Raw genomic sequence first — 14719 nt, 5'->3', positions numbered from 1 at the left:
GTGCAGATTTTTTCATTTCTTACCTAAACATTAGTGTCCATTACTGTGCTAAGAAAAAGGATGCTTTCTGTATAGAATCTATTCCCGTAAGTCTTCTGATCAGTATTCTAGTCCCTGGTTTGCATATGGGTTTGGCTCCTATTTTCTGCTCTGAAAAGCTGTTTCTGTCTATATTCTTGGTTGCCTCTGGTTAGCCAAGAGCAGGTGTTCCAAGATGCATGTCTAACCTTGCATGTGGCTGCTAAACTACTGGAGTTACTGGCTAAGAAATGTGAGGAAGCTGCTTCAGCATGCTGGAGTAAAATAGCTTCTTCTACGCAGCCACATGCACAGCAGTAATACTTAGCTTGATGCTTTCCCAGGCATGTACAGATGGAGTGGTGTGTTGTGCACGTAGCCTCTGGGCAGTCTTGTCTGCACTCTAACAGAAGCATGCTTTGACCTACATGGTCAAGCAATCTGTGCCCCCCTAGCAGCTGTCTCTTACCACAAACTGAAGGAATATTTCATCATCATCATCTAGGAACTCATCATAGAAGCAGCTGAGGATCTGATGAGAAAACAGGGAGATGCATTGTTAGCCAGTGTCTCTCTTGGTAGTGGTTGGAGCCTTTGGCTTTAGGCTGTCAAGGAGGAACTTTACAACAATAGGTGCATTGTGCTGGGACAAGTGCAAAGGCTATGCTGCATAGGTGTAGGGTACTCTGGGCAGCAGCAGAACATGCTGCCCTATCCATGAACCTCAACCCTGCCCTGGACATGCAGTGGCTAGGGATGAAAGGGAATGCCTGCTCAACACTTCTTAGTGGCTGAGACCACTAACAAAAGGTTCAGTTCCAGTGGTGGTTTTTCTAATGCAAACTGGGTTAAGCCCTTCAACTCATGTGTCACGCTGGCTGCCTGAGGACTACTGGCTTATAACAACTTTTGGTCACAAACCTCTGTCACAATGAAAGCAGTAGCCTGGATGTGAACAGATCCTTAGCTCAGCCTCCCAAGCTTCCCACCCTGCCTCGTGTGGAGTGAAAGAGAAAGTTGGAGAAAACAGACTATAATTGTCTTCAGCTCAGAGCAATGTCCCTACTAAATCTTCACGGCACCCCTGGGGTAATTCTGCGTACCTGATTCTTGCAGCTCCATTTAACCTCCTTCTTCCCTACCTTTGAATTTAGGTACTAAGCCTTTAAAAAGGCTTTATGTTACACGCATAAAATCCACTTTTGGATCAGTTAATGGGTAGCTTCTCATTTAGGTACCCATGTTACGTGCACTAATTTCCATTTACTGATGTAAAAGCAGGCTTCTCACACATGCCAGCTATGTATGCAGGTAAAATAGACAAAATGTAGGTGCTAACCTTTAGAAATTTGGCCTCCTATCCACTTATGATTTATTCCACATCCACTTGGGAGTTTCTGTTTCAGAATCTGATATCCTAAAGTATGCCTTCCAGGGTCATAAACTTTAGCTACTGCAGTTGCACATGTGCATGGTACATAGGAAAGGTTCCACCAGATACCCCAGCACTCGGATTTGCAGTGTTACAAATTAGGATTATATATTTGTAATGCCTATCACGTAGGGAGTGCCAGTTGTTCTTCTCAATACCAGCATCACAGTCAGCGTTTCCTACCTTGCAAATTTCTTCCTGTGCTTTCAATATCCAGGGAATGACTTTTCCAGAAGGCAGAAGGTCATGCAAGTTCCTGAGAGTTTTCAGCTCCAGGGGAAGTTTCTGGTTGTTTTCTGTCAAGTAGGTCTCAGATATCCTTGCACTCAACAAGTGCCGCAGGAGGAAGCTTCCTCCTTTGCTGGAACTCAGCACTACGTTCAGAAAGTCCTCCAGATCGTGCCACAGATCCAAGAGATGGGTCTCCACTGTATGATTCCTGTGCTTCAAGAACTCCCTGAAGGGGCATCCTGCACAGCTGTCAGCATTAAGTACCCAGTGCAGGAGATCTAAAGAGGGAGAGGACTTAAGTATCTTTTTCAGGGCTAGCAGTGATGGCAGCTGGACAACTGGTGTGGAAGCATGTATTTCAAATAGGGGTTTCTTTTTGCTGAGGTCTTCCACTTGAAGAGGCGACTGGGATTTGGGGCTGGGACTTTTGGAAGTGGCCTCTTCTCCTCCTGTCTCACTTATGCTCTTTTCAGGAGGCTGTAACTGCTGAGACTCCTTTTTTGAGACATCATCCTTAGCCAGCAGTTCCTCTGTGTCTGTTAAGCCATTTGCGCTCTTAGCTGGCCTTGGTGTTCCCTCTGGCTGCAACCCACAGCTTGTAGGTTTTCCTGTTTCTTCAGCTCTTTTCCCAGAAATTATGAGATTCCAGGTCTCCTCCTTGGCTTTTCTGCTGCAGTAGAGTTCAGATGTGTCTCGGCTCTTCCGTATGCTCATTGTGGGAGCTGGAGACACTAGCTTCTCCCGCAAGCCCACCCATAACAAACGGTCTTGATACTCCTGCAGTAGTGGCTGGCATTCTTTCTCCTTCTCTATGCACAGTTTGCAATGAATGAAAAAATTAGGAAGCCAGTAACTTTGAACTTTAAACAGGGCCAATTTCTGCATCTCGCTCAGGATCTCTCTCCTGGTACTTGCGTGTTGAAGGTGCCAGTCGGAGATCTTCAACAGAGACTCTGAAAAGGACATGAGGAATTATAGACAGACAGTACAGGCTTGCGCCATAAACAAGGAGAGTCAGTAGTGATCTTAGATCAGACTTTGCAAGCGTTTCCAGCAGGATCATTGGGGGGAAAAAAAAATGAGCACACGGAGCAGGTGAGAGGTGACATAAAAAGTGAAAAGTGGCTCCCCTGTGAGAGAGAACTTTGTAGGGCTAAAAAATAACCACATATCTTGTTTCCACTGTATCTTAAGCTATTCCTACAGAGACTTGTTGCTGCACTTTCAAATCTACATCCCTAGTTCCAAGTTAACTTTAAGACTTAAAAAAAAATGATACTAAATTGAGACTTTACATGCAAAAAGTATCCAATATACAGAAGAACAGTAAGTAATAGATCCAGAACAGAATTTGGTGTTCACAGCAACAAGAAACTGATTTCAAACAGGAGCTGACATCACCGCTTAACTTTGTAGACTGCTTTTTTCATTCCTAGATCTCAAAGTGCTTCACACAGGAATGTAAGGGGCCCCTGCCCCATAATTTTCCACATGGGGTAAGTCAGTCACAGAGTAAATCAGTGGCAGTCGGGAACAGAACGCAAGCCAGCTGATTCCTAGTCCTGAGCTCTGGGCTAGGGACAGACATTCAAAAAGTTCAAGCCTGAAATGATTCAATCTTTGGAGGTTAGTCTAACCTGTGTAGATTGAACTGATTTGCAAGTGGATAGACATTCATTTTTGATTCAGGAACTGCAGTGGCTCAGGCCAGAAGCTGGGGGGAGCATGGGGGGGGAAGGGCACTACAGCAACCCTCCCTTCCCTTCCTCCCCCCCTCCCTTTGCACTGTGGAAAAGATGTGGCCAGACCCTGGCAGAACGCTATGATTAGGGAGGGATTTAAACCCTGACTCTGGCCGCACAGTCCCCAGCCAGGGTGTGCCTGGAGGAAAAGGGGGAAGTGGCCATTGTCAGGCTTTTCCCCCACTCACTGCTGAAGGGGTGAGGAATGATGCCAGACCCTGGCCACACCTAGCACTCTGTGGCAAAGGGGAGGTGTGGGGGGTGGGGAGAGGGAAGAGCTGCTTGTGTAGACTACATGCATCTGTATCATCCTGCTAGCTAGTGCTTCATATTTGCCTAAATCTCAAACTGACACTACTACCAGGTCCCATTTGTTGCAAACCAGGTCATTTCTTATACCTTTCTCTGTCCCCTGTTGAAGACTGACAGATTGCAGGACCGGGAAGCTGCATTCTAACCAGGCTCAATAATTGATGTGTAGAAGCAATCACCAGCATTAATTGCTGCATAGTGACCCTTCATTTGATATAGGGGTTTCAAGGTCAAAGATGCATTTGGACGACTTTGAAGCAAACCAGCAGGGAACTTAGCAGAAAACAAAACATATCAGCCCATGAAGAAAACAAAAGCATCTCTCTCATTAGTTCAAGATCTTCTTACCTCAGGGTACAGACACTTTGCAAGGCATTTGCAAGCCACTGGCTTCTTGCTCAGGAAGAAAGGAAGGAGGGCTGCTGGGTGACAGACATTACCAGCTGACCTGCTGATTAGTTCCAGAAAGCTGTTAGTTGGCACTGTTCTGTCTGCCTTTGTTCCAGTGAAATTGGAGACACAGACATCTCTCAGCATTAGCTAGCTTGGGGGTGGTGTGGCCAGATGCTAATTGAGGTCCACGCCACTGGGGTCCCTGCTGTGGGAGAGGGGATGGGGGGGAATCCTGCAGATGCTGCTACGCAGCTGCCAGGCAGATCCTGGCTGCACTCCCCTGCTCCCTTAGCCAGCTGTAGCTCTGGCTAGGGAGGAGAGGGGTGGGGCTGGCCCCGCTCTCTGGAGCAGACAGCCCAGCCTAGGGCTGAAAAGTATGCTGGGGGACTCTGATTTCATTTAAACCAGGAAGGAGTCTGGGACAGAAGTTCCATAAACTGGTTTGACCCAAATAAGTTAAGTCTGATACTACATTCAACCAGGTTTATATTAAGCCAGTTTTGGCCATTTTGAAACTGGTTTATGTGCACTGAACTTATGTTCTGTTACTGGTTTAAACCAGTTACTGTTCACTTAAACTGGTTTATGTGCAACTTCTGTCCCTAGCCCAAGTCTTATAGATTCATAGATTGTAGAGTCGGAAGGGACCCTGAAGGATCATCATGTCAGACCCCCTGCCCTGGCAGGAAAAGGACCGAGGTCAGACGACCCCAGCCAGGTGTCTATCTTGCCTCCTCTTGAAGACCACCAAGTTAGGTGATAGTACCACCTCTCTTGGCAGCCCATTCCAGATTCTGACTACCCTTACTGTAAAAAATGTCTTCCTAATATCTAACTTGAATCTACTCTCCACTAGTTTGTACCCATTATTCCTAGTTACTCCTAGTCCCAAGCTATCTTATATGCACATACATGCAGTTTAGTGTCAGGTTCATAACCCTAGCAAGGCTTTCTATGAGTAAAAGTCTTAGATCAGCTTGTGCTCTGTAGTAATTTGACCATAAGCTCTACCAGCCCTGATCCCAGGAAAGACAGAATCATCCTTTCTAAAGGAAGCTGTGAGAATTCAGTCTTCAGTTTTATTCCTTCCAGCATCAGTCTGTTTTACCATGCCATGGAAGAATTCCTTCCTGTGGCATAAGGAAATAGTTTGGTCACTTATTCCCAGTCTCTACCTGCTTTTTAAGCCCAAGCAGATGGAGAGGGTGGTCTTTTCTGGGGTGAAAGGAATGTGGCCACAGTGAGTCCATTTCACTTTGGAACTTTGCAATATTGCTGATCATTCTGCATGGTGGACCAACAGAAGTCAGCCTTATGCTCAACATACCCCCTTCCAATAAATAGGTCGCTATATTTCCGTCCTCCAGGGTGGCATGGGATACTCTGAGTGACCAAAAAGTGCATTAACCCACTGGAAAGGTGCAGTTCCTGCAAATTCTGACCCATCTCGTGATCTTACCTATAGTCCTGTTGCAGAGGGTGACAACGGTAGAACCCTCTTGCAAATAAGTGGCCTTCAGCACCTGGAGCAGAGACAAGCAGAGCTCTCTCTGCACAGCATCTGACTCATCAATCTCCAGAAGCCTTTCTGTAGCCAGCCAAAACTTGATCAGTTCTTCCCCTGTGGATCAGATTCAGAGCAGTGTGGTTGAATTGGGAGTGGGCAGGGGGAAAGAGAAAATGGAGGGAGGGTGTTGGACAGACAGGTTAAGAGAGAGTAGAGGCCATATCTACACATGTGCTTAACTGTGGAATAGACTAATTAGCTGCAGAGTAAAGTGTTACTGTCTATATGTTAGATGGTATTAGGCTGCAATAAACTAATTAACACTGCAGTAAGATAGTACTGTCCATTTACCCTGGGGACAGTCCTATCTTACCCTGGGATGCCCAGCCAGCCAGAGATCAGACTCCTGCCTGCTGCCTAGACACATGGCTCTACACTTTCAATGTCCTTGTGCCCCAGGCAGCCCTTCTGCCACCCACCACTGCTACCTGGAGCCCAGGGCTGAGTGGCTCTGATGTAAACTGCTCCACACCAGCTCAGATTGCTGCTGTCTCAGGCTCACATGTAGATGTGCATGGGAGTAGCTTCTGGCTCAAGATGCTCCAGGGTTTATTGCTTCAAATTAATTGCACATGTAGATGCACCCTCTGAAAGCACTGCTGATGAGAGACTACAGCTGGTATTTTAAAGCAGAGGAAAGAAAAGACCTTCTAGCAATGAGCAGAGTAAAGCACAGAGATGAGCTAGGGCTGTCTGATCTAAACCTCTGTCAGCTGAGGTGGCATTTTGAACCAAAACTTGTGTAATGTACTGTGTAAGCTAAATGTGTGACAGCAGGGGGAGCTACTGTCTGCTGACTGCATGTGAATTGCTAAGCATGAAACTGCAGCTCCTAGATATCCAGGGAGCTGGGAGACAAAGAAGAGGAATCAAGGAGCAGCAAAAAAATGCAGGTCAGAGCAACAGTGTAAAGGGGAACTCCAGTAGGATGCAGGCCTGAGTAGCACAGGGAGAACAGCTGGAGATGCTGGAGTAGGGTTGAGCCCAGGGCTGTTGGTCTGTTGCAGCAGGACCCAGATGTGCGGTGGGTAATTGAGAGTGTTCTCATGACTGAGACTGGTTACTGGCAGGGGTACCTCCAGAGCTAAGTACAGGCAATCAAAAGGCCCAAGGCTGAATTGATTCAGTCTTCTCAGGTTAGTCTAACCTGCATAGATTACACCAATAAGGAAGCGAACAGACATTCACTTTTGTTCTGGAAATGCAGCCACATGCTTGCAGTAGGGTGGCCATCATAGAGGACATTCTGGTCTTCTACTACTCTGTCTCTATTGATATGAAACCTGATACCTTTTATATCCTTTATTTTTCTCTTCAAGAGAAGATACTCTTCAAGAGAAAAATAGAGGACATAAAGGCGTTTGGTTTCATATCAACAGAGGAAAACCAGACTGTTCTCTATAATAGCCACCCTAGCTTGCAGTGGATTGGGCCAGAAGCCAGGGGGTCTAGAGCATGCTTCCCTGCTCAGCTGGAGCAGACAACCTGGGCCAAGGCTAGTTTGCCCATCCTGCAAAAGCGGGGTTTGCTAGGGAAGTGCAAAGCATCATGAGATGCAGGGGGACTGAGTTAACTTGCATCTGGAGGGAATCTGGGGCAGAAATTCAATAAACCAGCTTAACCTAAATCAGTTAAGTATGATACTACATTCATGGGAGGATGGAGAAAAAATTATTTGAGGGGCTGAGTGCATGTGTACCCCCCTAGCATATGTTTATGGGGAAGGGGCCATTGGGGGTGGGGAGGAGGTGGGAGTGGACCTGGGGCTGGGGTGCAGGATGGAGCCGTGAGCAGCTTGTCTGGGGTGGGGGGAGGGGCCCAGCATGGGGAGGGGGTGGTAGCTTCTGCACACACCCCGGGAGGGCATGGGGTGGGGAGGGGTGTGTGCCCAGAATCTGCATGGAAGGAGGTGGGCTGGGGCCAGGGCTGTGCTGGGGGGTTGGGCTGTGCTGCACTTGGGGCAGGTGGCAGCAGTGCTGGGACGGTATTGGGGGGCTATAGTGAATTTTGGTGTGGCTGCAGGCCATCCCATAGCCCTGCTCTCAGTGCTGCCGCCATCTGCCCCAAGCACAGTGTGGCCCAACCCCCCCACAGGGACAAGCCCGATGGTATCCTGGCCCCAGCTTGCAGCTGCAGCCTGCCCTGCCTCATGTAGATTTGGGGGCACACACCTACCCCCATGCCTCCCAGGATGCACGTAGCAGCAGGAGCTGTGCCCCCTGAATGATCTTCTTGCGGCTCAGTTCCACGGCCCACCCCAACTGTGCAGGGCCTGCCCTAGCCCTAGCCCCAGCCCCACTGCCTCTCTCACCACTGCCTGCCGGCCCCTGCCTCCATCCATCGGAAGCTGGCAGCCAGGCTGCCTTGCAGCCCTACCACTGCCCCGCGTTTGTGGGGAATAAGTCCCATTAGTCCCCACTTCTGCTGCATATGACTACATCCATCCAGGATTATCTTAAACTGGTTTTAGCCACTTTGAAAGGAGTTTATATGCATTGAATTTATGTTGCATTACAGATTTGAACTAGTTTCCAGTCACTTATACCAACTTATGTGTAATTGCTGTCCCTAGCCTGGAGGATTTGGAGGACACAGGCTCACTGAGTGTCTGCACTACAGTTGTAGTTCATGCTATCAGTTACTGATCCCTGAATGAATACACTGCAATGTTACTGGTTGTTTTCTGCTATTTAGTTTCTAAGTATACATAATTCTCTGCTAATGTTTACCTATTCGAGTTTGTCTGTTCCTTCCCAGCCTGTTGGCTTGTGACCCTGTTCCCCAACAGTTTTTGGTATAAAATTGGAAACCCTCATTTTGGCTTCCTGTGACAGTTGCAAGGCAGTGGGATTCAGTGTACTTGTGCTCCAATCTTCAGCAGGGTACTCTTATCCATGGTAGTGTCTTATATAGTGTCCTCACTGCTCATGGTGTTTGATATACATCTTCAAGTTACACCAGCCACCCACTGTGCTGCAGCAGAGACTGCCAGTCTGCATATGAGTATCCATAGGGTAGTAGAGGCCAGTCTGAGGGAAACTGTGTGTGCTTACCTGCCATTTCTTGGAGGAAGGAACGAAAGCGCCACATCCCTCTTGTACCGCTAATGCACTTTTCCAGCAGCCATTGGTCTGCCTTCTTCCATCTCAGCATCTCTGCTGTATGAGAGACCAGAAAGCATCACAACAGGCAGCTGTCTAGTGTGTACATGTACAAGCATATGCTACCAGAATCCTTCAGCTGATCTCTGTTGGTTTCTGTTACAAGGCCAACAGCCAGATCCTGGATCTATGCTCTGTTCCAAAACTCAGTTGCAAACTACGAACCAGTTGGAAATCTTCCACTGTGGATGCCAGGCATATTTTCATACCAACGTGTAAAAACGCACCCATGTCCTCTACGTTCAGCCATTGCCCTTCCCACATTCTCATCAACCCGTTTCCTTTTTTGCCTGAACTTGGGGCTTCACCAGAAGTCTTTTTATTATCTAATGTTAAACTGAGGCTGAAAGAAGCAGAATTCAGTTCAAAGACAAGATGGGCTGGGTATTCATAGTTTTAGGATTAACATCACTCCCTTGATTCTATGGACAAGGAAACAAATTGCAGAGTTCAAGGAGGCAGGGATTCACTGTGCATCAGCTGCTCCACACTAACTGCCTGCCTGCTCTTACCTTGCAATATGCAAGTGTTTATCCATGGAGGCTTAAACTTTCTCTGTCCCTTTATCTAGGTAATTTTTATGACCCTCTTTCCCATAGCACCCAAGCAACTTGCATATGAAAACAAACTAAGCAAATTATCTCTTCCCATTTTTTAAAAATGATTTTCCCCACACATCAAAGTTTAAAAATGTAACCAATTTTATAAATATTGGTACCCACACTATTTTCATCTATTCAGACCACAGCTACATACACCAAAGGTGAAGACAACAACTGAATAGAGAAAAGGCAACTGCTTGCATGTCAAAAGCTATTGTGAGTAAGAGACTTTTAGGGTTGTCACAACTCACCGGCCTCCTTGGACCTAATGAAACTGAGAAGCTTCTGACAGAGAATGTAATGAAGGCACAGGTTGGTTTTGCAGAAGTGTGGCAGCCGGTATTTCTCCATCCATGTCAATAAACCTTTGTACTTTGGTACCTGTATTTTCCCCATAACAGACTGATTAGACTGTGATGGAAGGATCTATCCCTGGTGTCACTTCATTAGCTGACTTTGTTAAACAAGAACCCTTTATCAGTTAGGTGCCTGGAAAACTTCCACAGTTCAAAGTCTGGTAGAATTTGTTTCTGTATTAACTTTTCAATATAGTAAACCTCTGTGGGGGGACATGACCTTCTTGGTGCCTCTGGGGTTGCCTCTGTGAGAGGAGGGATGTGTTCTGGTCCATGAAGCCAAGTTGGGGAGGAGGGAAGTTGTGGTGACTTTCTCATGACACAGCTAATGCACAGGGGAAGTGGGCTGTCTCCAAGGTGAGCATCAGAGATCATTAATGTCAAAGGACAGGTGAATTCTGCTTGTAACTATGAGAAAGAAGGACCTTATAAGCAATTGCTTAGAATAAGTGTCCTAGGTCTTGGATATTTCAGGATGGAATGTCCTTCAGGAGGTCCAGATGCTCCCAAATTCTAGCGACATTCTGCACATGGGGCCTTATGCAACCTGCCTTGAAGTCATCATGGACCTTTCTATTGACTATTGCCTCAAGCTCATAGTACCTCCCCAGCATCCAGACCTTTATTGCACCTGCTTCTGATTGTTCCCAGGTTTATTCACCCAACTGAATATATGCACTAAGAGAACAAAGGGAAGGGGAGCCACCCTCGGGAAGTCTTGAGCTTAAGATCCTGGTTGTTCTGCCCACCCCCATTCTGGTCTTTCCCTCTTTACCCATCTCTTTTCCTGGGCAGAAGGCTTCAGCCTGCTGCTACATCTTGTAAAGGTTATTGTCTCACCAGGGAGCATGGTAACTCTGGCCACAGGTACCACTGGCGAATACTGGGTATGTAAATGGGTGTCTGACCAAAGACCTGTAAAGAGGGAAGAGGGGATAAGTGAGAGGGAGAAGGGGGAGCCAGAACTTGACTAGCAAATTCAATAACTCATACCATGGGAGAGGCACCTCTCCCATAACCACTCTCATCTCTTATTCTTTCAGGCCAGGTAGAGTTGTCCAGCCTTGTCTCTTTAGCAGAAACACTTGATATATTATTGTTAATAATAGTATGTCAACTGCCTGAACTGGAATGAAGGCTCCCCCTGTGTACCAGGTGTTCTTAGTTTATGATCTCTTATTGATCATCTATATTACAGTGGATGCGTCTACACGATACACTACTGCACAGTTATTACTGAATATTTATTAATACTTACTTTAGCAAGTGCTAAATACGCAATAACTGGAGTTACTGCTCAGTAGCATTGGTGAACATCTTTTAGGTTACACTACTGTGCAGTACCATATTAGCACTATCTGTGCTGTGACACAGTACTGCACAGTATTTTTTCACTACTGCACAGTCAGTGTCTTGTGTAGATGTGCCCACTGAGGTCTAGATTCCCTGACGTACTGGATGTTGTACATGCATCTGGTGGGAGGAGGGGCAGGGGGGGAAGCATGCCTATGTATTTTTAAACAGCATACAGTCTAAAAAGGCAACTCGGAGAAAGAGCAGGAGAAAGGAAATACTACCCTTACTTGTCAGATGAAATAACTTGGCCTAAGTTACCCAGGGAGTCTGGCAGATGTGGGAACTGAATCCAGATCCTGACCCCTAATCCACAAGTCTGCTCCTTTTCTATGAGTCCATTCCTGATAGTCCCCAAAAGTAGGTATTTTAAGAGCAAACTATGGAGGCAGTGGGATACTAAGAGGGCAAATGAGTTCATGAAAAGGGATGTCTCTGTCAAAATAGCCCAAAGCATGAGAGAGTGAGAATTCCTGGCCTAGATAACATCAATACTTCTAACAATAAATTGTTTTGAGCCCCAGCTGGAAGGCAATGTACAACCTTTCTATAGAGGGCAACATCCTGGTAGATGTACTGCACCCAATTTCTGCTAGCTGGTCAGAGGGAGTTAGCTGTTTTTAGAATAGGGAGGACAAATATGCATTTTCACCTAACTGAAATGGCACAGGACAAATGGAACCACCAAGTACCCGGGAGGTCAGGTCACTGTGGTAACTTAATGAAAGATCAAAGTACCAATAATGAGTAATGGCTCAATTAATCCCAGAATGGTCAAAAAACATTATAAACAATACACATGGGGATGCCTTCCTTCATTGATGGAATGCAGCTCAAAAGGCAGCACCTCCTGCAGCTGAGCACCACTTTCCTAGGACCTGGATTCAACAGCAAGTCGGAAAGGAGTGAATGACACGGAATCAACCACCATGCGCCACCCCTTAGATATATTCATCCAATCACTAACCGTTCCTGAGCCTACTTAGCTCACAATAGCTAAAAAAAGTTATGGGCAAAGATTCGTGGCTGCATGCGTCTGGAAGCAAAGTAGGGATTGCTGCCAGAGAAGTGATACCTGGAAATCCTCAGGAGCCCCTAATACCATAGAAACATGCAACCTCCAAGGGTGAGGGAGATGTGCTAAGATCCACAAGGACCATGAGCTAAACTGCAAGAGGAAAACTTACAGGAAGATTCAGGAAGGTGTTGAAAAAATCGACGAAGACGTCATCTTCCAGCAGAACACCAAGGTCTGTGGAAGCTATTGTCACTAGAGAGGGAGGAGACCGAGAGAGACAAACACTGAACAAAAAGGGAATTTTGGAAAGCTAGTGTAACCAAGGGGAACGAGTGCTATGAGTTGTATCCAGTCATGGAAGGCGTAGATCTCATGTAACCCCAACTAGACAGTGTTGACTTAAGCTGCAAAAAGCTCACATTTACTTTTTTTGGATCGAGCTGAACCTCCAAGTTGTCACCCAAGATGGTGGTCAGCAGCGTAGTTTATAAAAGGTGAATTAGGACTTAAATAATTTCTGCTAACCCAGTTTCTTAAGACACACAAAAGGAGGGAATTATTTATGTGTAATAGTGGAAATGCTGAATGAAGGTTTCACTGATCCAGAGTTTGCCCTACCATAGGACCCAGTTCCAGAAGTCAGAGGGCAACTTCCTAAATGGGTACGGCACCTTGTCCATGCAGAACGTGCACTGTTGGTGCATTTCTTCTGCTCTCAGCTTGAGACTCATTGTAGGCCTTGTCAGGTTCTGGGTTTTTTTTGCTTTTTGTTTTCTAAGTTTGTCTTGGGTGTTAGGGTAAGCTTTGTGACTGTGATGTGTGAGAAGGCCAAATCCTGTGGATCCTTTAAGACCAACTGTTTATTAAATGGCTGCCTATGTTTGCAGGCAACTGGACTCGATATAATACAGGCAGTTTCTTCCAGTCCTGTGTGCCCTGTATTCTGAAATGAGTGATTCAGTAATTCAGGAAAAAACCAAAGTGTCTCTCTCGTGTGCTCTCTCAGAGGAGCAGTGCTAATCACTCCTCCAGGTGGTGTGGGAAAGGAAATTGTTCCTTTCATGAAGTGTATACCAGCTGAGGAATTGTCCCAGTGTCAAACTCCCAGAAATACCATACATCACTGAAGAGGAAAGAGACTCACGCTATGGCTAGAGCGAGTAATGTCCAAAAGTTCCTTTCACTTAAGACTCTAAAAGCACTTTGCCAACTTTATTAATGAATTACCCTTCCCAGTATTCCTTGAGGAATTACTTTTCATGCTTTATTCACGGGGAAGTGAGGAACAAGATGGACAGCTAAAAAAAGTTACAGCGCTCCTCAGACTAATGGCTACTAATGAGAATTTACCCTTAAATAACCAAGATCACACAGCAAATCTGTGATAGAGGCCAGAAGAGATCCCAGATGTCCTACAGCCTAAGCCCGATACTTCCCTCTCCTCTTGCATTTTTTTTCCATGCAAGGGTCTGTTGATGATAACTCACCAGCAGTGCTCATGTTTCCCTTGCTCTTATTGGTATACTTGTTATAATACAGGCTGTTCTAGAGCGATCCCTCCCTTTGTGACACATTCACAGTTCCTGTTCTGTGGAGTTCCACCTTCCAGGCAGCAACAGATGATTAAAGCGCAGTGCTGCTTTGAAAACAATACTGTTTTCATAGGTACCAGGTTGTTGTTCTTGAATTAATTCTACGCTAAAACTGCCATTCCTCCTTCCTGCCCCTCCCACCCCCCCTTTAAATGCCAGTCCTGCAAATGTACCATTGTAATCTGAGACAAGCTAGAGTCTTTCCATTTCAAGCATCATACCCTAACAAATGTTAGGAAGACTAAATAGTCCACTCACAATGACCTGGGCAACTCTATTACCTTCTGATCAGGTGCTCAGTGGCACCTGCACAGCCCCCAGTTGCTGTCAGCGTGCCTGCATAGGTCTGACTGATTCACGTTAAGGGCCTGGAGAGAGGACATTTTTATACAAGTATAATTTACACTGGTTTTGTTATCCTAGTGTATTTTACAGGGGTATCCAGAGAAGCTAAATACACAGCTATCCATGAATAGGCATAGATGTTATTACTCTGCCATGTCATAAGGTGGTAGAGTCACTAATAGTCTGTTTGCATTTAGAAGAAGGCCATACTAGGAGAAGTTGTGGAGAGAGAACACTTACACTGATGTAGTTTTAACCCTTATTTTATCCCTACTGTAACTCTGTACCAGCTTTGAGAAAGTTACACAGGTATACAACTCCTGGCTAACGCCAGTGTAAAAAATAATTATAGCAATGTACATGTGTCATGTCTACCAAGATCCTGGGCACAAGTTTGTTAATGAATCCAGCCCTTGCTGCATAATGTTGGTTATGCAGAGCTAATAGGATTAACTTACTGAATTGTTAACACGGAAAGCTGCCTGGAGCTCAGCCATAAGTGCTGCAGCAGGAAGAGACAAAAGGAAAAAATTGCCCTGTAGGCAGCAATAATCCATCTTGAGCATTCATCTCAAACTGTTTGGTGTGAAGAATGCA

The 14719-nt window shown here is 46.0% G+C and overlaps 1 protein-coding gene across 1 annotated transcript in view; it reads right to left on the bottom strand.

Moving 5' to 3' along the window:
• Nucleotides 1-12916, bottom strand: part of RGSL1 (regulator of G-protein signaling like 1) — a 41757-nt gene extending 28841 nt beyond the window's left edge. Inside the window, exons 1-7 of the mRNA XM_019530588.1 lie at nt 12804-12916; nt 12355-12469; nt 10655-10729; nt 9710-9839; nt 8749-8853; nt 5588-5749; nt 1634-2634 (exon numbers count right to left, since the gene is read on the bottom strand). Of these exons, the coding sequence (XP_019386133.1) occupies nt 1634-2634; nt 5588-5749; nt 8749-8853; nt 9710-9839; nt 10655-10729; nt 12355-12469; nt 12804-12916 (1701 nt within the window). The remainder of the gene's footprint in view (nt 1-1633; nt 2635-5587; nt 5750-8748; nt 8854-9709; nt 9840-10654; nt 10730-12354; nt 12470-12803) is intronic.
• Nucleotides 12917-14719: the final 1803 nt, after the last annotated feature.

This window comes from Crocodylus porosus, unplaced genomic scaffold (assembly GCF_001723895.1).
Source record: "Crocodylus porosus isolate Cpor-Errol unplaced genomic scaffold, CroPor_comp1, whole genome shotgun sequence".
Classification (NCBI taxonomy): Eukaryota; Metazoa; Chordata; order Crocodylia; family Crocodylidae; genus Crocodylus; species Crocodylus porosus.
Note: the sequence above shows the minus strand (reverse complement) of the source record. Positions and strands in the feature narration are given on the sequence as shown.